At 45.9% G+C, this 23,990-nt stretch overlaps 1 protein-coding gene across 8 annotated transcripts in view; it reads left to right on the top strand.

Moving 5' to 3' along the window:
- TLN2 (talin 2) overlaps nucleotides 1–21,122 on the top strand; it is a 450,559-nt gene extending 429,437 nt beyond the window's left edge. For all 8 annotated transcript variants that reach the window (XM_036843237.1, XM_036843236.1, XM_036843229.1 and 5 more), the window contains 5 exons: nucleotides 12,136–12,261; nucleotides 15,384–15,446; nucleotides 15,538–15,720; nucleotides 18,552–18,677; nucleotides 20,220–21,122. In XM_036843237.1, the coding sequence (XP_036699132.1) occupies nucleotides 12,136–12,261; nucleotides 15,384–15,446; nucleotides 15,538–15,720; nucleotides 18,552–18,677; nucleotides 20,220–20,348 (627 nt within the window). In that variant the 3' untranslated portion in view covers nucleotides 20,349–21,122. The remainder of the gene's footprint in view (nucleotides 1–12,135; nucleotides 12,262–15,383; nucleotides 15,447–15,537; nucleotides 15,721–18,551; nucleotides 18,678–20,219) is intronic.
- Nucleotides 21,123–23,990: the final 2,868 nt, after the last annotated feature.

Here is a 23,990-nt window from a genome sequence, read left to right as displayed (position 1 = left end):
CAAACCTGTTCTGCCTGCCCAGCACCTTTTTACAGGGTATGGAAAAAACCCGAGGGTGGGTCTTTCAGGTTAACCGTCCCAAGAAATACCTTTGGGTATCCAGAGGAAGAATCCCGGCATTTACAATCTTGACTTCGTTCCACTATTACATAAAGCAGGTGTTGGATGTTTTCTATAGAAGGTCCCTGTTGCTGAATGTGAGATTGTCACCCTCTAATTTTCTGGTTTCCATAATGCTTTTTTACCAGAAATAGCAATGCTGGGTCTCTCCTTTTCTTAAAATCAATAGAGAGTAGTGTGAACCTCAAAAGTGGACCCGGTAACAGATTTTTTCAGTATATGCTGGAGACTGTGGTTGGCTGGTGTGTTTTCTCCATCTATGTTTGTCATCTAGATAAATGTTGAGAACTCAGTTACTAAGATCATAAGTATGTGTTAAGAGAAAGTCATTTAAAAGAAAGAGAAACTTTAAGTAAGGACAGTAGAGAGGACAATTATTACCAAAAAGAATGGTGCTCTGGTGCTGTCCAGGGGGCAGAGCCCAGCCCTGTAAAGAAGCCAGTCCCCCTGCCCCCATGGCTGTCTTCAGTGGGAAGATGGTAGAACCAGAGGAGGCCTCTTTATCTTTCTATTCAAGCAAGTCCCTACTGGTTCCTGTAACCTCACCTCCCTTCCAAGGATCCAGATACCTTAGGAATTAAAATCTGGCTCTTCTCTTCAAAAAAAAAAAAGTTGGATCTCCCAGTTTAGGTGCCTAAAATTCTACCTTTTTTAAAAAAAAAAAACCTAAGGCTGGAGTTTGAGTACTGGAATATACCAAAGCGCTCAAAAGCAGTGCCTGGGCTGATGCTGTATGTAAAATAGACATGGACATATAGTGAATCTGTTAGACTTGCGGACATTCTCAAAACCATGGAATTCTTAGAGCCGATCTCCTAATAGTCACTCTAGATTTGATAAAGGGATTTTTAGAATTTCTCATCAAGATGTAATTTAAGATTTTTGGCTTCTGATTTTTGAGTTTGCCAGGGTCCTCTTTACTGGCCTTAACCTGAGGGTCTTAGGTGGTCTAAGTTTGTCCAAGTTTTTCTCAGCAAACTTCAGAGCTAAGTGTAGGTGTAAGGGCAACTCCATTTTCTGGACTTGGCTTTATTTCTGCTTTATAAAAATAAGTTAATCATGAGTAGAAAATACTTTCAGCTAAGAAGCGGCAGCCGTTGACTGAGATTTAGAGGCCTTAAACTTAATTCGTTTTTCCTTTTCCTTATCTGATTCACCACATACTTTCCTCTCTCCGGAAAGCTCTGTCTGCTAGTGCTGGGGCCATGTCAGTTGACGCACTTTCTCCTGGAGAAGTAGCTTGGCGCTAATTCACGTTGACCCTTCACCGTACTCTAAGAGCTGCAGTCCCAATCCCTTTCCCATTGTCTTTTTTTTTTTTTTTTTTTTAATTTATTCATTTATTTATTTATTTTTGGCTGTGTTGGGTCTTCGTTTCTGTGCGAGGGCTTTCTCTAGTTGCAGCAGGTGGGGGCCACTCTTCATCACGGTGCGTGGGCCTCTCACTATCGTGGCCTCTCTTGTTGCGGAGCACAGGCTCCAGACGCGCAGGCTCAGTAGTTGTGGCTCACGGGCCCAGTTGCTCCTCGGCATGTGGGATCTTCCCAGACCAGGGCTCGAACCCGCATCCCCTGCATTGGCAGGCAGAGTCTCAACCACTGCACCACCAGGGAAGCCCCCTCCCATTGTCTTTTGCAGGACCCTTCTGAGCTCTTGTGTATCCCTGAATTCTGGCTTCCCCCTGTCCAGCTATTGATTTATCTCATGATTCTTGATCTGAAAAACAGTCATTAGAGTTCCTATTCCATAGGATTGTTGATATAACAATTAAATGAGAAAATCTAGGAACACAGTACCTGACATACCATAGACGTAGTAAGCGGTCAGCATATCACCATCACTGAAAATATGATTCGAGGACTTTTATCTACTACCTCCTAGGAGAATGCCTGAAATAAAAATTATTCCATAGATCCATGAGCTGATGGCCTTAGGAAAAAGAGGAAAAAAAGAAAAAATAAGGCTAAAAGCACATGTTGATTGAATGCCAAGCATGTGCTAGGCAATCTTCTAGGTGCTTTACATAGATTAACTCATCTGGTCCTTACAGCAGGTCCACGAGGAAGCATTGTTGGCGTCCCTGCTCTAGGGATGCAGAATCAGAGGCAAATTACGTGCCAGAGTCAGATGGCCTTGACCGAGCTGGAAGCAGCATTGTTTGGGCTCTGGAAATGGCAGTTTCAGGCCATACCAGTCCCCTGGGCCTACCCAGTGTCAGAAACTCCAGTGCAGTCCCACGGGGGAGGTTTCTGGTTTACCTGTGCCACTTGAGCCATTAATCCCACCTCTGGGAATCTGTCCTGAGGAGGAAATCCAGAGAGGAAGAAAGTTCTGTGTGCGTGAGAGGGTTGTTCCTTTCATCCGTGTTCACAGTAGCAAGAATTTGAGTGTCTGCTTGAAGGAAAAGTATGTAGCTACTCAAAATAATGGTTGATAGGACTGTGTAGCACGAAGAAGATGCTCCTGGCATAATATTAAGTGAAAACTAAAACAGGATGTGGAATCATGTACTCAGTATGATCACAGCTCTGTTAAAAGAAACACTTGTGAATGAAGGAGACAGATGGGGGATGTGCAAGAATGATGGTGAGATTGGAGTGATGGGAGGGTCTATGTTTTAAAATTTTGTAAGACAATGTTTTAAAAATAACAGCACTTAAAAAGTTTGTGATGACTGCCACCCTGGGCCAGTGGGCATTCCCTACGCTGCCCTAGGATCATCTAGCCTTTCTGTATATAGTGTGGGTTTTTACAGAAAGCCAAGGTCACAGTTGACATAACTGTTGAGTTGAGTCCCTTCCTTGGAGGTACCTACTCTAGGTCACTCCCATCTTCCTATTAGGAAGGGTACTTGGTCCTTCTAGAGTCTTTAGAATGATCTCTGAAGTTTTACTCTACCCAGTGACCAGAGGCTCCCACCACATGGCTTATGTTATCCATAAAACTGTTTTGAAGAAATCATCAACCTAAACCACGGCTTTTGTGCCTGTCTGGGAGTGCCATCTGCTCTGTAGTAATATCGACATGAAATAAAATATTGTTCTTGACTTCAAGAAGGAATTTTTCCCCAGTTTAAAAAAAGAAAAAATCCCAATCTAACATCAAAAATCAACCAGTCTTTTGGGATTAACCAGTTCTTCCCATTCCCTTCCAAAACTAAATCAATCACAAATCCTCAGGATTCTGTAAGGAAGCAATTGCTGTTTCACCTCTACTCCTGTAACTCACATACAAACCTGCAGGCACCCACTATCGGGTGAATATGCTTTGCTTCCATATCTGGGAAGCATTTGCACTGCTTTGAGGGAGTTTGGGAGATGAGCAATGTTTTTGTTTAAATTGTTTTGCTCACCACATTCTCAGGTTGCCTGTTTTAATAATAGAATGGTCTGGGGTTTATTGAAGATGGTTCCTGGTACATTCCCACCTCAGGCCCTTAACACGTAAGCACCTCTTTTTGCCTGGAATCTCCCAGACACAAATAACAAATTGGCATCGCTGAATCCACCGTTTGCTTGGGAAGATGGTGTAAAGGCAAAATGAGAATGTCGGTGAGCCCTGGTGCATGTGCCTGTGATACTAATGATGGCGCCGTTTCCACACCTGCAGACACACTGTGCTCCACAGACAGGTAACAGAGGTGCCCCAATGGCGTCCCCCCCAACTCCCCCCCACCCCCCCGCGGCTGCAGCCTGCCATGCTGTGCCCATTCTCAGCTCAGTCAGACCTGGATGCCTTTCTGCAGGCCTCTGTGTGATATGTTTGATATATTAGGTTGTTATTTAATCCAACTATATATCAAACATATTCCTACAGTGTCTTGCCCTGTCTCCGGGGGTTCCTAATATAGCTTAGAAGGCAACAGGAAAGAATATGTTAGAATCACAAGTAGATTTAGAAGACGGAGTACTCATTACATTTCATCATGTTATATCCCATTTCTTCTTGTAGCATTTAAAACCTGTATCCGTACTGCTAGATTATTTTGTTTATTATAGAAACAAATAATAATTATTGATGTTTCATAAGAGCTTGAGATATTATGTATAGTTTAGTTTTGTGCAGTGATGAGTCCTTAAAGGATGTGCTCGGTGGGGAAAAAAAAACCCATGTTTGTGATACGGGGTCAGGATTATAACCTCCAAACACATCTGGATTTATATTTCATTTTAGTTCAGTTTTATCCTGATCTTCAATTTAGAGATTAGTAATTTTCATGATCAAGCTTTCAGCAAAAATTCAAGCACAAATCAACTATGTAATGTTGCTTTACACCCATAGTAACAAAATGTATAAACCAGATCAGCCAAACCAAATGTATGGATGGTGAGTCACTGGGTTTTATATAAACTTTGGAGGACTAAGTATATCTAATAAAGATAACATAGTGTGGATTATACTCTGTCTGTTGAGTTTCCTGTTATAGGTTAACTTGTCAGTAGAGGTTGATAATATTTAGAATATGCCGACAATCAGAAAGTAATTCCACAGCCTAATTGGGTGCAACAGGAAGTTCAGGATTATGAAACATTTTTTTCTGGCACGTAACAGACTTCTTTACTTGGCTTTGACCTTCTCCTCCTGGAAGAGCCTGTGAAGTATGTGTGAGTTCATTCTGATCTCTCTCAACAAAATACTTAGAGCACTGCTTTCTGAAAAGAGAACTATTGTGCTAATGGCTCCGATTTTGGGAGCAAAGAGGAAGTGCTCTAGTAAAGGACACTCCTGAATATGCAAACAATACCCCACGAGGGTAGTGAGCCAGTGGTGTGAACAGGCAGGTCAGGAAAGCTTCCCCTGTCTGGGGTCTAGGAGCCATCTCCACGCTGCTTGCAGGGACTGCCTAGTGACAGGTCAGAGCAGCAGGGGAGGGGAAAACACAGTGTTGGAGTCCCAGCTTCCAGAGTTAGGAAGTGGAACCTGTCCCTGGGATCCTTCTCCACTGAGGAGAGAGCAGTGGCTGTGCACCAGCAGGAGCTCTTGCAGATGGTTTTCAAGATGCTGCCGCAATCAATGCTACCTTCACGCAGCTAGAGAACATTGTTTTAAGTCCAGTTAAAGTTGTTTGACCAAAACGACAAACTGTCATGGAAAAGCAACAGCAAGGTATTCTGAATAACGAAAAGCACAGTTTAAAAGGACCTGAACTTTGAAGCCCATACATGAAAATTGATGTAGCTTTTTTTCGTACATCTTGCTGTTGACCAGCATGCTCTACTAATTAGTTGGGTGAAGGGGGAAAGACAACCAGATGTTCAGGGAGAAGGAGGATACAGCATTTTTTCTGTGGCCAAAGTGTGACATTGAGCTCATGTGCCACTGGCTGTTTCCAGGCCAGGAGACGTGAGGTGAGGGGAAGAGTGAGGGTGGGTGGGGCGTTCAGCCAGTGCATGTTCCCACGTGACTCCCCGCCAGGTAAAGTAGTGGGTCTCCCAGAGCCTCCTCAGACACACACACAATTCATGTCACGTGAGTTTACAGTGTAGCAAATTTACCTGGTTAAATCTTTGAAAGAATTCTGTCATCTGTTCTTCATCCATGCTTCCTAGACAGACATTCAAGTGCCTTCATATTTATTTTTTTTGAGAGTATGACGCATCTTTAAGAATTTTTCTATCAAACAGAAATAGCAATTAATAGATTCTGATAAAGGAGGAATGGATAAGATATTCATATATATCTGTAGAATAAACCTGGAATGACATAAAGAAAAAAAAACAGAAGTAGCAGTTAAAAGATTATCCCAGTGGTATTACTGTTCATTAAAAAATAAAGTGGTGGCGAGTGTGGAAAAACTTCCCCCAAGATACTAACCGTGCATGCTCACACCTTGTCCCTCAGACACTGCAGAAACATGCATTACTCCATGTCTGGATGCAGAGGGTGGTCCCTCCCCAGGTTGCTGGCATTACCATTTGGCAGTGCTTTCTCTCTGTCACCTGCTTTGTCCGTTGACAGTTTCCTTGGAGTTTCCCCTGAGACCAGGCCAACCTAGGGGGAGCCAAGGCCAGCTGAACAGCTCTGGTCTCTTGGCAGTTCCAGTGGTTCTGAGAAGTTTCCCTTTTATTAGGACTAGTAAACGTGGTGGTCCTAAAGACAGCCCACCCACGGGTCCTCTGGAAGAGAAGCTGACCAGGTTCGCAGACCGTTCAGGTCTTTGGGTACAGGGTAAGGTCTCCCCTCAGGCACCTCTCAACTCAGTATCAGCACCAAACTGGTAGCAGCCAAACTGGCTACAAACAAAGGAGAAACAGGGCTGCCTGTTCCACTCAGGCTTCCACCTGGCAGGAAAATGCTTCACTTGTGTTGTGGGAGTTCTCAGTGTTGGCCTCCTTTTTTTTTCCCCGAAGGACATTTAAATTATATGCAAATGTTCACACTTAAAAAAAATTACACCCAAAGAATTTTTTTTTAACTTCTGATGTGATAAGACCTTGTTTTGAATAGTAAGCATCCTACAAGGCTTTCAGTAACACAGGAAAAAGCATGATTCCTAACTGGAAAGACGGTGCCGTGAGTTGTAATCTGGTTTTTGTAGCCAGTTGTGAGAGAAACGACCATTGTGCTTATCAGTTCTCAGCAAGGCGGTCCCTCAAAGGAGCTTTTCAAGGAGGGAGGTGGAAATCAGGGCAGTGACCCTTTGGCCATCTCCTGTGGGTGGCTTTGGCTCCTTCACTGTCAATTCCATCAGGGGAAGGGGCCACAGGGATGTAATTCACAAAGAAAAAGGCCAGAAAGAGGACCACAGATGGAAGTGTTCTTGCTCTGCTAGAAGCATGCCCAGGGACCTGTCTGGGAGGATGGACCTGGTGGAGGCTGGGAAAGATACTGCAGGAAGGAGGCCAAAAGAGTGGGAGCAAAAGAGAAAGGACTCTGTGCTAATTTTAGTCCGTGCCTTCTTTAAAAAGGTTTCACCTGAAACCGTAACGTGTCAGCGCTAAAGGACCAGGAGGGTTGAGTTTGCTCTTGAAATTACAAACAGAAAATGTTTGTTTGATACCTGGAGAAGGGCAGCAAATTCCCCAAAGTCACATGGCAGAAAGGGCAGAGCAGGGACTGAAATCCAGTTGTCCATCTCCTGGTTGGGTGTCAAGGGAGTAGCTGGAAGCAGTACCGGCACTTGACACTTTATCTTTGACTTGTGTTTTTTATTTATATTGTAGGTTGTAGTCAGAAATGACAGCTAGAATCTTTGTTAGAATTATGAGTGGAAAACAGGGTTCAGGCAGAGAAACAGACTGAAAGTCTGAACAACAGTTTTTAAAACCACAAAAAATATATGTAGTAATAGAAAGAAAAATGAAATTAATTGCTAATAGTTATTGAGCGTTTACTATGAGTCTGTTATGCTCTGTGTATATTAATAATTTATTTATAACAGCCCTATCGGATATGTAGGAGGGAAGGTAGTTTCAGTAAAGGAATGAATTGACACAAACATTAGGTTCTCAGAATGTTACCAAGTCCAGGCTCGTACTGCTCTGCCACATGACAGGCCAGTAAATTGAGAGATGAGGTGTTGGGGCGGGGAATAGCGACTTTATTCGGAAAGCCAGCAGACCGAGAAGAGGGTGGACTCGTGTCCCAAAGAACCATCTTCCCTGAGTTAGGATTCAGCCTCCTTTAATACTAAAAGGGGAGGGGGTGTGTTTGGCTGCTGCAAACCTCTTGGTTCCGGGATCCTTTGTCCTTGCAGCTGTCCACAGTAGGTCTGGTCACAATGTTCCTATAAACCTCCAGCCAGACACATGTTATTCTCTGTTCTACAACGTTTTAATCTCTATATGAATGGAAAAGTGTTATACCTTTAAAGGTCAGAGCCTTGACAGTGGGCTAGCCTGTATATTTCAGGCTATAGGCAACAATTCTTGTAGCAAAAGCAACAGAATACAAAGGTTAAAGTAAAAGAAACAGATCCCATATGGAGTCAGGATTTGTCCCTATTACAAGAATCCCTGAAAGGCCAAAAGACAAAATAAAAATGAGGAAAGGCCTCCCCTTTTCTGTCCCCCTTTCCACCCTCCTTCCCCCTCTCTGTCAGCACAACAGGAGTCTCAAATGCTCTCCCGAGCGTGGGAAGCAGGCAGCCAGGGAGCCAGCCCGAAGTGTGGCCTTTCCCAAGAGGGATCTCGCCAGACCTCTAACTTTTTAAAAGAGGAGCTCTGGAGAAGATCACCAAACAAGAAAAACATCAGCAAAAGGGTGCTTAGACTTTTCTCAAAGCTACCGAAAAGACAAGGCTGGAGTCTGCTAGACAGTCCTGGAAGGACAATTGCTGAGAGCTACAAGTGACCTGGCCAACAGTCTTTTCTAGTGGAGGGGACCAGGGAAAGAGCATTGTACAGGGGATGAGAAGACGGATTCAGCTCTCAGAGGCTGCGGCTGACACCTTCATTAAGCAGGGCAGACTGTTAGTTTGCACATCTGTGACATTATTTTGTTAAGAGAGCCTCTTAGTAAAATGCTGCTGTGTTTTGCATCTGTATATGCATGAGTCAGTGTCAGAGACTATGAGTGCCAGTTGAGGGATACAGATAGAGCGTACAATTAACAACCCACAGCATTCCACAGGGCAGGAGCCAGTGCTTTGATGTGTGTGTCCAATCGTCCCCAGGAATCAGGAATGGAAAGTTACTGATGGGGACACTTACTCCATGCATCTCCCCTTCTCTTACTATGTGAATTGTCATCTGGCTGAACTCCAGTACTCAGAGACTCATCTTAAATGGATACATTCTCTCAACAAACCTTTATCACATGGGCTTCTCTACCTAACGTTGTGCTCCAGAGACATAAGTTGGATGAAACACAGTCCGTGCCCTGGAGGAGATTGCAGGCTGGTAGGATTCAGCTGACTGGTGTGTCTGTTCTGAGTCCAGACCAGCACTCCCCCCATGGTAGCCCATACCACCTGCATCTTCCACCAGATCCTCAGTGATCTGAGCAAGGAAGGGCTGTCCATTCAGCAGCCCATTGAGTGAAAGCATTTCCTTACATTCAGATGACGTGGTCTCCAGACTCTTCCCCAGGGTCCCCTTGCAGCAGCTCCAACTTACTGTTCTTCTCCTCAATCTCCCAGCTACAGTGGGGTTTGTTCTATTAACAATTCCTGCATTTTAATTGTGATCCTTTTATTCAGGGAAGTCCTTCAAAGACCAAGCCAATTCCATTTCTCTCCTCTTTTGCGCCGTGGTTAAGCACATGTCCTCCCTTCTCTCACTACCCTCACACCCCTCTCCCAGATTCCATCCTGTACGCTGGTGGGAGCTGAAGCCAGTGGGAATTTGGACTGGGGTGCCGTGGCTTTTCACCAAGTCTCCTTGGCTTGGGGAGATCCCATTTTCTCAGGCTAGAAGTTGTATGGTATGAGGAAACATCAGCATTATGTCTAATTTCAGCAGGAGAGATAGAGTGGGCGTTTAGTCTTAATGGTAAACCTGGCCCACAGAAAGGTACCAGTCCCGCAGGTAGAAGGCAGATCTCATCATGGAACTCTGCCCAACTGCAGCATCTAAATGTTTGCCCTCCATCACAGTCGGCTTTATTAAGCCTTTTTCTTGGGAAACTCTCTCATACTTTTTAATCAGAGGAAATGTCTCTCAGAGATAAGGCTTCCTGCCATGCCCATTTTAAAGTCTAGAGATCTTATGGAAAGAAAAAGAAAAATTCATCAAAGGGCATTACAGCACTTGTCATTGCAGGAAAAATCTGTGGGTGTCAGAAATATTTCCAAGTTGAGTATGTATTTCAAACATGTGTTTAAAAAAAAAAAAAAAAAAACCCAGCCAGGGTAGCGAAAGACATGGGAGAGCCCTTTTCAATCGGTGCTAATGAGATATTCTTTCAGATCTATCCATGCTTAGAGTTAGCACTTAGTTTTTGGGAAATTCCATTTTTGTGCATTTTAAAATTCGGGAAATCAGAAACCTGCTGTGAAGTGGACTCAACCTTGGAACCCATAGCATAGCTGAGGCCCCCTGCACCTGCTGCAAGGGTCTGGGAGACATTGGGAGCCAACACGGGCCTCCATTTCCTCATCTGCAAAATGAGGAGGAGCTCCCTTTGGACTCAGAAACTCTGTGATTTCCCCAGTGCCTTAATCTGTTATATGCTTGACTTTCTTTTGCAGAACGAATTTCCAGAAAAGCTCTTAATTCAAGGTCATTGAATATACCTATCACAGCCCAATGCCATTTCTTGTGGCATATGTATAACAGTTCCTTTTATGCCAGAGTGTCTTAAAATGAGTCGTTTTATGTTTCAGTGAACAAATTTTGTATTCCACCGCTATCAACAAGCTTCCCCACCCCATAATAAAGAATCCAAAATTAATCTATTGGAACGGAATCCATATCTGTCCTAAATGCTCCTAGAGCAAGACTGTGTCAGAAATAGGAAAGAAATACTGCTTCTGTCTCAGAACATCTCAAATGCTGCTGTCATACTTCAGATCCACTAGATGTGCACGGAAATGTTTTTCTGATAACATGGGTTATAAAAACAAAAGTAGGAATGGTCACATCTTGAACCAGGAGAGATGCCATAAGGAATAGGGAACTGGAAAAGCATTGTATCCGTGTATCCATCCCGTCTGATGGTTCATATGGGCCCATTAGTGAGCCGCCTTTGAGCCTCCAGCATGAAGTCGTTCCTCACTGATGCCCAAAGTGGTGACCTCATCTAGGAAAAACATATCATGATGGAGGCAGAGAAGTTTAGGTTTAGATCTGGTCTAGATTCTTCATGCTGCCACATGATCTTGGCCCAATACTCCACCTCCCTAAGGTTCCCATTATAAATATAAGGATAAAGATAACTACTGTATATGATTTTTACTCTCTTTTTTGGTGAGGATTAAACAAGTTAATGCACGTGGAAGTGCCTGACAAAATATCTGCATATAGTAGGCGCTCTTAAAAACGTATCACTGTTGTACAACATTGGGAATGTACTTAATGCCACTGAATCGTATACTTAAAATCGGTTCAAAGGGTAAATTTTGTGTTATATACATTTTACCAACACACACAAAGAAAAGTATTGCTATACCTGACCATCATCTCTTAATGCCTGAAAGGTACCAGCCACATCTTCAGCATTCTGTGACCGAAGGGGCACTTAACCATACTGGCTTAAATTCACAGAGCAATATTGCTGGAGGGGACCTTGGCGGTCGTCTAATCTGACTACCCCGTATTGTGATGTTCGGTCCCACCCAGCCTGGGACCAGGGTCTTTACACTTGCCCAACTTCCCGAAAGTTGATTCTTTTGTTTGATGTTGATTCTTTTCAACATCCCAGGCGTTTGGCAGCAGGGGGCCTGGTGATGGTGTATTTAGAGCAGAGCCCTAAGGGCCTGATAGCACCTGTGCAGTGGGGGGGAGCCAGTGTTCCTCCCCAGGTGGAGCCGTGCCTCGGGTTTCCAAGGGGTAAGCTCCACCTTGATGTCGCGTTGCCCCAATTTCGTTTCCACCACTGGTGATCTCTGGTTGGCATGTGGCTCTCTGCTCAGCCACAGAAATGCAAATACTTTTGTTTTCACCCAAGAGCAATAAGGTTTTTCACAGCTAATAGCCGTCTTTCGTTTTTTCAACCCATTTTTCTGAGCCTTGAGTTGTGGGAGAGTGTGCCACCACCCACTCTTTGGATTTCAATTATTGATTATTTTGATTTGGGTTATTGATGCTAATGGAACCCTTCGAATGCATTTTATTCCCAGTGAATTTATGTCTTTTTAAAGATTCTGGTCTGGAAAAATAGTCTGTCTTTGAATTTCCTGATTTGAACTTTGTAAGGAATCTCAGTGCTGGCAGTTTGTATCTTTTAGAGAAGGGTGGGGGGGGGCAGCAGACGGAGAGGCACCCAGCCAGCTTCAGCCTTTCTACCCTGGGTGTGGTTTGTGGATAAAAAGCCACGCACGGAGGAAGAGCCAGGTGACCAAGAAGTAAGTCATTTGGCAGAAAGCGCCCTTCGGGGATACGAATTGCATGTGATGCTGTTTTCTTTTGGTTATAGCAAGCGGATGAGACCCTGGATTTTGAAGAACAGATCTTGGAAGCTGCTAAATCCATTGCTGCTGCCACAAGTGCCCTGGTCAAATCGGCCTCGGCAGCCCAGAGGGAGCTGGTGGCCCAAGGAAAGGTGTGTAAACCCCACTGGCCAAGTGGCGGAAAGTTCACACAGCAAGAGCCTCTGAGGACTAAGAAAAAGGCGACACCGCTTGCGTCCTGACCAAGGAAGCCGTGCCGCCCCTTCCCTCCCTGACTTGCCTGGCTTTGCCCATCTCACTGGATACTCTGTTTGCTTCAGCCTGACAGGCAGAATGAAGGGTTTAGCTTCCAGGCCTCTCATCTGCTTCTTGTCAAGGAGAGCTCCCACTCCAGGCAGCCATCAGGGCCTGAACAAGACATTTATTTTCCCCGCTGTACATTAGGCTATTTAAAGCCGTAAACTCATATTTTCCTGGTGGATGGCTATATAAGCACCGTAGTCAGGGGCTTTATAATACCATGTCCAACTCCAGTGACTCCCTTCCTTTTCTTAGGACTGTTGAGCTGAATGCCGTCCCAACTCTGCAGTTAGCATTTTCCTTAGCCCTTTGGTCAAAAGGCCGGTCTGGTTTTAAAGCTGAGATTTCTTCAACCTGCTTCATCTCCAGTCACCCATTCCATCTGCATTAGCGTGAAAGCCTAGTTCTTTTTCAGTGATCCAAAGGATTAATAGTACATTAGACTAATTCCTGGATGTGAAAAGGCCTTCCAATTTAAAATATTCCGTGTGTCCTATTATTCCCATACAACATGGAACCACCCCATCCAAGTTACGTCTTGCAGAGAAGCCTCTCAATCATAGAGACACCACGGAAATCCTGCCAGGTTTGGGAAATTTGGTCACTGTAACTGTCAGTCACTTATATTTGATGTTAAAAGGCCTTCGCTCTCAGTGTACAGATGACGGATGTGATTGTGTCTTTTTGGTTGTTTTTGTTTTTATCATTTTTTTTAATATATATTTTATTTATTTATTTCGTTGTGCCGGGTGTTAGTTGAGTAGGCAGGCTCCTTAGTTGCGGCACATGGGCTCCATAGTTGTGGCATGTGAACTTTTAGTTGCGGCATGCGCGTGGGATCTAGTTCCCTGACCAGAGATCAAACTGGGCCTCCAGCATTGTGATCGCAGAGCCTTAACCACTGCACCACCAAGGAAGTCCCATTGACCTAAGAACTTGTAGTACAGACAGTTATGCACAGCTGGTGGCCTTCCGTCTTCCTCCATGAAGTCTCTTGTGAGCTTAGCTGTGCCTTAATCCAACCTACGTCCACTGGTTCCTCTTTCTAAACCATTGTGTATCCAATATTGATGTATGTACATCTCCCCAACCAGCATGAATCTGTCCCTTTATGCTTCTCACTTATCCCCTGTAGATCTAGCAGAGTGTCGACCTCAATCACCTAGAACTTGTTGACTAGTCGATATGTAAAGACCAAAAATGGATCATTGAGAAGAACATCCTACCTAAAACTTTCGGTTTATTTGCACGTTGATTAAAGAGCCATCTACGTGCTGGACACATTGCTAGACACTAGAGAATCAAACTTGAATATGGCCAAGCCCCTGTCCTCCAAGGAACTTATGCGTTCAAGCATTTAAAAAGTTGGTAACGGAGGTTCAGCTGGACCTGGGGAACTATAGATGATATGCAGGACATTGGGGCCTTACCTGACCTTCAGCACTCCCTGATGTGCTGACAGAGCTCCAGTTTCATATGCAAATTTAGATACTCATCTCTTTTTTTTTTTCCACACACACACACACACACACACACTGTATTTTATTTTTACAAGAGATAAACTGACACCATGCATTGTACATGGATGACCACAACAGAAGCAACAATGATTGCAATTACCAAACACGAAACACACTCATACTATGTCATAATATTGACATTCAGTCCAGTAATCCTCCACTGTAACAGCTCCTTTACTTTGCAGTGAAAATTGGTTTGTATATTTTTTGCCTCTGAGTCCTTGTGGGATTTTTTTTTTTTATTATTCAAACAGAAAGTCACAAAAATTATAATCATCCTCATCAGTTCACTCAGTCCCATGTAATTAATTTTTTTTTCATCTTGATCTTTTGTTAGCACTTTTATGAATTCATCAGTTTTCCATTAGAGTTCTGAAAGGGCTTATTCATTCAGTTCAGCAGTATAGTCAGTTACCAGAAACCTGTACTTGTCAGAGTCTTTTCCATGAATTCCTTGAAGATGAAACCCTTTTATAGGAACATATTTGCAAAAGCATCAGAGTATACCCAGAACTGTCTGTAAAAGACAAAAGACTTAAAAATGACCACAGTTAAAGATTTGATGAAAGTTCATAATAATGCAATTGACAAGGAAATTTAGTTATTTCTGAGATATACATTTTAAAGTAATAACTAGAATTATGACTTATAACATTATACCAGAACATATAAGATTTTTAGAAATTTCATGTAATGTCTGAAACATTTATATTAACATATTTCCATACAAATAACCCAATGAATAGATACTCATCTCTTACCTCTCCAGGCACCTCCCACACGTGTAAAGGTGTTTCCTCCTGTAGCCCCCTCTACATCTGGTCAGAAAATGTTTCACTGTTGCAACAATTCCTAAATAGAAACGGGGATCATCTTACTTCCAGCTTCTTACTTCTCTCCCCACCCCTGAAAAAAATGGTCTGTATTTCCTTAAGGCGAGGATCTGTGCTCAATTGTACGGAAAGAGACGCACCCCCTTTTTTAACATCATCTGCCAGAAAGTCACAGCATGGCTTCCAGGGTCAGGAATCAGGAGAGATTTAAGCTTCCTTCACCTCTTGAATGAAGAGGCCTCAGGGGCTCCCGTGTTGGAGATGGAGAAAGGTCAGCAGAGGAAATAGGCGTGTCAAGATAGCCCCATCCATCATTCCTGAGCCATTTTCCCAGAAACGCGGTACCTGGCAGCAAAATGGAGGTCGTTGAGAGCGTTTCCGGTCGCCTCCTTGTGGCCCAGGTGGAAACCGGTCAGGACGTGCAGTCTTGGAGCTGCCGGGGTCCTGCACGGGAAAGGGTGCTCCATTCTCCGGCTGGTGCTGTTGGCAAGAGTCCCAGGGAGGTGCTGCATGTCTGATGGGGTGCTTTTCTCTCCAAATCCAGGGCAAGGTAGGGTTTGGGGGCTGCAGGTCACCCTGTGCCTTCCCTCTCTCATTGCTGCTTTTCGTACTCCACTCTAGGTGGGCTCCATCCCCGCCAACGCCGCAGATGACGGACAATGGTCACAGGGCCTGATTTCTGCCGTGAGTTGCCCCCTCCTCCTTCCCCGTTGGCTTTTTAGATCCCCTGAGGGAGGTTTGGGGCTCAAGTCACTTCTCTGTTGACTGTCCCCAGGCCCGGATGGTGGCAGCTGCGACCAGCAGTCTCTGCGAGGCGGCTAATGCCTCTGTGCAGGGGCACGCCAGTGAGGAGAAGCTCATCTCATCCGCCAAGCAGGTCGCCGCCTCCACGGCTCAGCTGCTCGTGGCCTGCAAGGTGAAGGCTGATCAGGATTCGGAGGCCATGAGGCGGCTACAGGTAATGGTCACTGATGCTGGTGGGAAAATACTCCTGTTGGAGCGGGTAAGTGTCACCAAAGGCGGCAGTCTCGCTTCCTTGGCATGACCCACCAGGCCTTCCATCAGCCAGCTCTGTCCCACATTTCTCATCTCCTGCCATGTGCAGCCATGCATCCTACCCCTGCAACGCCACCAAACTGACGTTCTCCATGCGTGCCTCCTGGTCTCATGCCTTGGGGTCCTCCTCCCCACCAGCCCAACCTTGGTGAACTCCTACTCGTCCTTCATGACTCATCTCCAAAGCCACCTCTTCTGGGAAGCCCTCCTTGAATCCCAGACCTTGGGCAGTCAGTCCCTCTTCTGCCCTGCCATAGCCTTTGGGCAGACCAGTCTTGCAGTTCCTGTCACCCAGTACCACCACATTTATCTTTAGTCCACCTTTGACAAGGCTGTGAGCTTCTTAGGTGCAGGTACCAGATCTTTATCTTTGTGTCTCTCACTCCTAAGATGGTACCTGTTTCAGTGGAGGCTCTCATTCAGTGTTTGCTTAAGAAGGGAGCGAAAGGACTGAGGAATTTATATGAGATGCTGCTAAGGTTTCCCAGAGCCCAGAGAACACACTTAGGAAGGTGTCACTTGAGTTCTGCCCAGTGGATCTAAGTTTTCCTGATTGTGTATTTTAAGCACACTGAAAGAAATGTTGGAATGAAAAAGATCACATAGCTTCACCATCCTCACATGTCCAGTGCTATTTTTTTCTCTTCCTGTTTTTATCTTACACAAAATACTTTTGTCTAGTTGTCATCCTAACAGAGACATTCTGCATTTTTTTCACTTCACATTTTATCATACTTTTTTTTTTTCCTTGAAGAAAAGGCTTCATAATGGCCCTGTGCAAAGCTAACTGGTTCATTCTTCATGAGTCTCATTTTTAATGATTGCATGATATTATATCAACTGATTATGCCAGAATTTCTCTATACGTTGGACATATTTGTTTCCAATTTTCTAGATGTTTGTTACTATAATAAATGTTGTAATACAGATTGTTTATGTTGCTAAAAATGTTTATGTAAGATCATAAATGGCAGAAATATTTGAAGAATTCCACTGAGACTCGGGACTCTCGTCGTATTTCCTAAGTTGTAAAGTGCATGGCCATTGTTTGGTCCTCCTGTGTCTGTCTCTCTCTGACCCACCTCCCTCACCTTCATTTTTCTCCTGGCATAAACCCAGGGGAAAACGGGGAGCTGCATGTTTGTGAATGTGCGATTCATGGGTTTGGGGGACACTCCTTTGGAAAACATCCTGAGTTAAGAGAGACCTGGGTTCAAGACCTGCCTCTACTATGTACAAAGTGCATAATCTTATACAAATCATTCAAAACCTTTCAGGCCTTAGTTGCCACGTCTGTAAAATGAGGTTAGAGATGCCGGCACTGGCTCTTACGAGGGTCAGAAATGTGAAAGTGCTTTTGTAAGTCCTAAGGATTTGCACAGATACAACCCAGCATCACTCTTATTATCATCATTACTGATTTATCTGGATGCTGCAATGTTGTGTGAATCCCCTACAATGACCCAGAGGTTCTCTGGGGCTACACAGACCTATGTTCAAATCACAGCTCTATAACTTACCAGCTGCAGGATCTTAGATTAGTTATTCAACCTCACTTTCTACATAGAAAAGTGGGCTAATGATTTCTGACCTCATAAAACTGTTTTGACAATAAACATATGATGACTGCTCATCAAGCGCTAATGGGCCTCCCCTTCCCTTCTTGCGCGAGCCCTTGTCGTCCCCCTTGGCCACTTTAGATCACCAACCAGATGAGCCAGTTAACTTTAAATGAGAAAACTCTCAACTTTCTGATGGCTCACCCCCAAGAACAAGTCCTTGACTCTGAGGGGGCTGAGCAAGGACTGTGGGAGATTTAACGAAGCCTTGACCACCGTGAAAAGGAAATTCCAGACCTCAGGTGACAGAGGTCAAGTCCCCTGAGCCATGCTTTTTGAGCATTGAGAGTAAACCAGCGGGGGCTGTAGCCCTTGCTGAAGATCTGGGCTGCACGTGAACCAGCTCTTCTGCAGTGTGTCTGGCACTCGCCCCATCCTTGACCGTGCGGCATAAAGCCGGCTGTGACTCTAAAAGCACATCCGTAAAGTCCCTAGTTACTGTGGGGCTCCCATTCCTTCTGTGCAGGGGTAGGTTGTGCTTTCATAGCCCTTCATTCCCTCTGAAAGCATTCAGCGAGCCCCAGCCCTGCGCGGCCACTGTGCCCGGCACTGGGGATGCAGAGACTGAAGCCACAGCTCCTGCCTTCAAGTTGCTCATTGTCCAGGAGGAAGACAGGCAACCACAAGTGTGGTAAAGGCTGCAAAGAAGCCAGCAGGGAGCTTTCCAGCAGCACCTGGGAGGGTGTGGGTAAGGCCGAGACGGACAGAGCGATCTCTGAGCCAAGTCCTCCAGTATGCCTCAGTAGGATGGGGCAGGGGGAGGTGGCTTTCCAACCAAGGGGGCAGCCCCTGAGCAAGTTTCTGTTAACGCACATATCATAGTGCTATAATCGTGTATTCACATAATTGTAATTCCCCAGAGATGTGCGTGTTCCCTGGGAGCCAGGAAATGTGTCTCATTAACCTGTGAGTGAGCTAAGGTTAGGTAGGTGCCAGTGTTGGTAGAATCAACGGATGGATGGACAAATGGATACTACCTAGAGAGAGATTCTGTGTTATTTACAATTGGATGATAAATCAATTCATAGTCTCATGAACTGTGCCTCCATGTCTGTCTCTCTGAATCCAAGTGGCTGTTTCTAATGATATAATGTGTGCTTTGTCCCCTCTCCAGGCAGCAGGAAACGCTGTGAAAAGAGCCTCAGACAATCTTGTGCGTGCAGCCCAGAAGGCAGCATTTGGCAAAGCTGATGACGATGATGTTGTAGTGAAAACAAAGTTTGTAGGGGGCATTGCTCAGGTTTGTGATTAAACCCAGACAGTGTTTACTCCCAAGATGAGCACGGTCTTATAACAGAGGCACGAAATAACAATGGCTTAAACAAGATGGAAGTTTATTTCTCCCTGGTGAGAGACAGTCTTGGGTGTAAGCAGTCTAGGGATGGTGTGGCGGCTGCTTTGTGACTGAGACCCAGACCCCATCTGCCTACTGCTCCACCGTCCCTGAGATGTTGCCTTGGCAACGTCTTGGTCTAAGATGGCTTGGTAACCACCTCGGTTTTCCAGCCAGCATGAAGACGGAAAGTTAGGGCGGGCATGACTCTGAAGTTGTCTGCATCACTTGCTCTCACATGCCATTGGTCAGCGCTTCATCACATGGCCAGCCTAGCTGCAAAGGAGGCAGGGAAATGGAGTATTCTTTTCTGAGTAGCAGTGTGCCTACCTAAAAATCAGGGATTCTGTTACAGAAAAGGGAGAGGAGAGAATTGGAGGATAGCGATATTATCATTTAAATAAACTGATGCATTTGGTGCTGCTACTCACTCCAGATTTTTGGCCCTAGAGAAAGAATGAATGATGACCCTCTCCCAGAAGTTTTACAAGTGTGGATGAGAATCTGACTTATGCAGGCCTGCATTCTTGTGAATGAGAGTGGGGTGGAAAGGTCAGGAAACCACGCTTGCAGTTTGGAATGTGTTAATGTAAATCCTCTATATGAGATTGGTTTTCCAGCAGGAGCACTGAGGCCCCGTGGCTGAACTTACTCATTCCCATGCCTTTCTTAGCTCTTCCTGAACCACTCCCTGTGTTTGGAAATACACAGGATGCATTTTTACCAGAATCTGCTTCTTGATACACTAGTTCCATGAGAAGTTCCATGAAGAAGGGTCTCTGATCAAACAGTTCTGGGAATCACTGACTTCTGTACTCCCTCCTCAGATATCACAATGCTCGTTAGTCTAGCAAGACTCTGAGAAGACCTTTGCTTTTCAGAAATCTATTTGACTTTCTTGAGCACAGACTTACCCTTTCCCCTTTATACCTATTAACTAATATTCCTCAGATCACACCTTAGAAGCATGAAGTAAATATATGAAAGCCGTCTAGTAGTTAAGGAATCCAGCTTTAGCCTCGAGAATACCTGGGCCGGGTCCTGCTCCACCAGATAGGCCCCTTCAGGAAAGTGGACCCACATCTCTGAGATTCAGCTTTCTCATTGGAAAAATGGGACATTCGATAGGCCATACTTCACAGGGTTGCCATGAAGATGATGGGACACTCCGTGTGAAGTGCTTACACCAGAGCCTGGTGCATCATAGGGACGCAGTATATATTTGCTGTTAAATCAGTGGCCAGAAGTCAGCTTATCGTCTTGGATCGTTGGTCTCAAAACCTGAACCGTGGCACAGAGGCTGGTCTCCAGAGCTAAGAATACTTAGTCCCGGGACACTGCTGTGTCCCACTGTAGCAGAGGCTGTGGGAGCTCATGAGGCAAGCAGTGGAGGGGAGGGCAGTTTCCTAAAAAGTTTCAGATCCATCCAGCTTGTTGCTTTGCTTCTAGATCATCGCCGCCCAGGAGGAAATGCTGAAGAAAGAGCGAGAACTGGAAGAAGCAAGGAAAAAACTAGCCCAGATCCGCCAACAGCAGTATAAATTCCTACCCACCGAGCTGAGGGAGGACGAAGGCTAAGGCCAGAGCCAAGAGGGCGCACCCCAGGGGCCGGCTGCGCGAGAACTGGATGGACAGCGGTCCTGAGGGGCCGGGCACCGCCCTGGCACTGCCCACCTCCCCCTGGGGTGAGCCGGGAGCCCTGAGCTCTCCTGCTCGCTCCTCTGTCTTGTCGGGCACCAGCTGCATGATGGTGATGTCACGCGGTACAGTGTGTTCCACCCACAGCTCCTCTGCCACCTCCCCCAACCCCGCCTCACTGTATCTCAGGAGAGAGGGGGCACGGGTTCACGGACTGGTACCAAAAAGGAGGAGTCAGTATTACATCGTCCTCAGACACTCGCGCTTCTGTTGGTCCTTCTCTGGGCCTGCTGTGAAATCTTAATAGGAAAAAAAAAAAAAAAAAAAAACCAAACAGCTCGGGGGAAATCCTTGATGCCATAGCTACTCAAAGATACTCTTCTCCCTCTCAGGAGAAGATGGACGTTGGAGTTGGACACGGTGAATAAAGGCCAGAAACATAAACCAGTGTGAACTCCAGGAGGGTAACTCGGGTCCTCCTGCTGTGTCTCAAGCACTGGCTCACCCAGAGGGTGAAGAATTCCTGCTCCTGTTTGCACGCTTTCTTGCCTCAGTGTGTAAGCTCGTTGTACAATCTAGACCCAACTTGTATTCTGTGGCCCAGAAAATCGAATGATTTTTTTTTTTTTTCCTCCATAATCCAAAGGGGCAGAGGTATGGGGGACTGGCAGGGCTCAGTGAGCAGGGGCTGTAATAAAATGTGTGGGCTCCTTACTGTGTAGAGGCTGTTTGAGTTCATACAAATTCATCCACACAAACCCAGGTCCCCCAGGTGACAGTCAGTACAACAGCCCACCTTAGGCATTCGAAGTGGGGATTCAGCTCCAATAAAGCAATTCCTTGGTGACCTCATCTTTAGGTTCCACATCAGCTTCTCTGCTCTCAAAATGATCAGAATTCAAGATCCTATTAAAAAATCTGTCATCCGTCCTCCAACCCGTGATGGATGTTTTCTCTATGTCCTAATTGTCCCAAAATCTAGATGCATTTTAACATCATTACAAACCTTTAACAAGATAGTTTTGCTAATTAGCCCATCTTAGAGGTGAAGACATATCGTATTTTCAGAGTCTGTCTTCTGTACGCTACGGTTCGAGAATTACAGTTCGAGAGTTTCCCCCCTCCTCTCCTTTCTCTTTTCGGAGCCCTCTCCTTAGAAGGGCATTTTAAGATGTTGAACTTAACTTTAATCTGAGCCTTTCCCCAAGACAGTACATGAAGGATGAATGACCTGTCGGATAGATCCTAATGCCAGGTAGCACTTGTCTTTGAAAAACAATTCATCGGGGGAAGACAATGGTGACAGAGGTACGTGGTTTTTGAAAGCTGCTAACTGTTGAACTCCACTTCTCCGCAGTAATGTGGTATCACATCTCGTATTTCATTCACAGTATAGTTTGAATATTCCACCCAGGGGAAAAGTTGATGCTTTGGTCCACAAAAAGTATCACCTGTAGACCTTGCCCCATGGTCCTGCTTTAACAGACTGTGGCCCATGCCATGGTTTTAAAATATAATTAAACTTTGGACAGCTTCTCATATTTATAAGAGACTTGTAAGTGTTCCACATAGTAGAATTTTTTCCCAGACAAGTTGGAAGTTACGGGAAATACAGTGTAAATGAGAAGCAAGTGGAGAGAGTATGTAGAGAGTTGGGGATGAAGGCATCAACTCAAGAGGAGAGAGCTGGCGGGGCCCTAGCACCTAATGGGAGAAACTAACAAGCTCTTGGCTCGCCCTCTTCCAGTGTAGCTAGTACAACTTTTCACTGCTGTCCTGGGCTGCACCCCCTTGGATCTTAGCCCGTGGACTGGGGGCTCTCTCCAAAGGACACTTTGTGGACGGGCACAGGGTGCTTTCTAAGATTAAGAATCCCACCCAGAGGCTCAGAGTCTAGCTGTGTTAATGGCCTCATGTAGCAGGCCTCTGGGGAGCTCCTCCATGGCCCACCCTTGCCCCCTTTTCTTCCAGGCTGTGTGATTGCTCCTCCCCTTCCAGCTGTCCCCTGTCATAGCCTGGCGTCCCAGGAGCCAGGCAGGGCCAAGCAGTGAGTTCTCTGTCCCTGCCTCAGAGTCGTTTAAAACTTCCACTGCGTTTGATACCAGAAAAAAACCTCCAGAGACAAGCCAAATGGAAAGGCCTTTAAAGAACAGGTATGGAACAAAGTTGGTATCTGTAGGACCTGTATAAATATTCTCCCGTCTGGCGTGTTCAGCTGCTGTGAGCTTTGGTGAAGCTGGTTCCCATTTACCACCTGGTGTGGTGTGCTTTTTCATCTGTCCCTTCCCCATCCACCCTCCGTCACATACATGAGTGGCCTCATGGCTGGCTTGGTCTCTCCTCATTTCATGAAATGGGGGAAAGGCTGTGCTTTAGGCGTAATTTAATAAGCACTCCTGTAGGTGTCCCCAGATGGCAGTGAGGGGGGTGCTTCTGGTTTTTCTTCAAAGGGAAATAACAGGTATGAATCGGTTTGGGGTGTGAATGTTCATTTCAGAGCATCTAACAAGAGAGTGGGTTCAGGGTAAAAATGGTCCCAGGCCTGGAGCATAGAAATGCCTCTCTGTGTGAAGGGGGAGCGGGTGTGTAGGTGTGTGTCTCATGAGAGGAGATGACAGAAAGCCTTGAGCTGATCTTTGTGCCCAGAAATTGTTGTCTCTGAAGATCAAAAAAGGAACCTGAACTGGGCTTCAGAACTGCCCTGTGATCTGGGAGTTTGGGCTTTGCTTGGTTCTGCCTTTCAAAAAAAAGTCTTTGGGTAAGGATGCTAAAGCCATATTCAGCTGAACAAGCAGCTCTTGTTTAAATTGCTGGCATCCAGTCAGGTGTGGGCCTGGTGATCAGTGCCAGCGGGTACCTCAGGTCCTGGGCAGCCCTCCAGGCAGGCGTTATGGGCCCCCCAGGCCACCTAGAGGGTGGCCGCGTGGTTAGCGGGTGAGCCCTGTGTGCTTTATCGTGGAAAACTCCTTAGGGCTTCTCATAGGCCCTCCCTGCTTGCGTTCTGGGTGTGTTGTCAGTGAGTTTAACTTATCAAAATATTATAACCAAAATTCACCCAAGAGAGTAAACCCTACCACCCACATGATCCCGAGGCCACAGCCTCATGCAGAAGCCAGGCCGCAGGGTGATGTGGTGAGCAAGCCTGCCCCCTCCGTGGCCGTGAACCCCCAGATCTTCCCCAGCACGAGGTTCTGGGCTCTGCCCTGGGGATTCTGGCCTTCAGCCCCCAGCACAGGCTATCAGTGTGTTCGGCTCTCAGACCCTGGGGGAAGCTTCCCTCTGCTGACTGAGGTGATGGCCACCTCTGAGAGCCTTGTGGGAGCCCGAGGAACTGGGGGGGATGTTCACTTCAGGCTCAGAGGCAGTAGAGTTCAGAAACCCCGAGATCGTGAGAGCTATGCCGGCAGCTCAGGTACCACCTCGGCACGGCCTCCTCAGGGGGTGGCCTCTGTGGGGGGGAGACATCTTCCCCCCGCCGGGTCCCCAAGTGCCAAGTTGAAACATCCCTGAGACAACCGCTCCGTCCTTCCGAGTGTCTGCTCGGCATGTTATGCTTACGGGCGTTAGGAACAGGCATGTGGC

This window comes from Balaenoptera musculus, chromosome 2 (assembly GCF_009873245.2).
Source record: "Balaenoptera musculus isolate JJ_BM4_2016_0621 chromosome 2, mBalMus1.pri.v3, whole genome shotgun sequence".
NCBI lineage: Eukaryota > Metazoa > Chordata > Mammalia > Artiodactyla > Balaenopteridae > Balaenoptera > Balaenoptera musculus.
The sequence above is the reverse complement of the archived record's forward strand: the minus strand, read 5'-3'. Positions and strand labels throughout refer to the sequence as shown.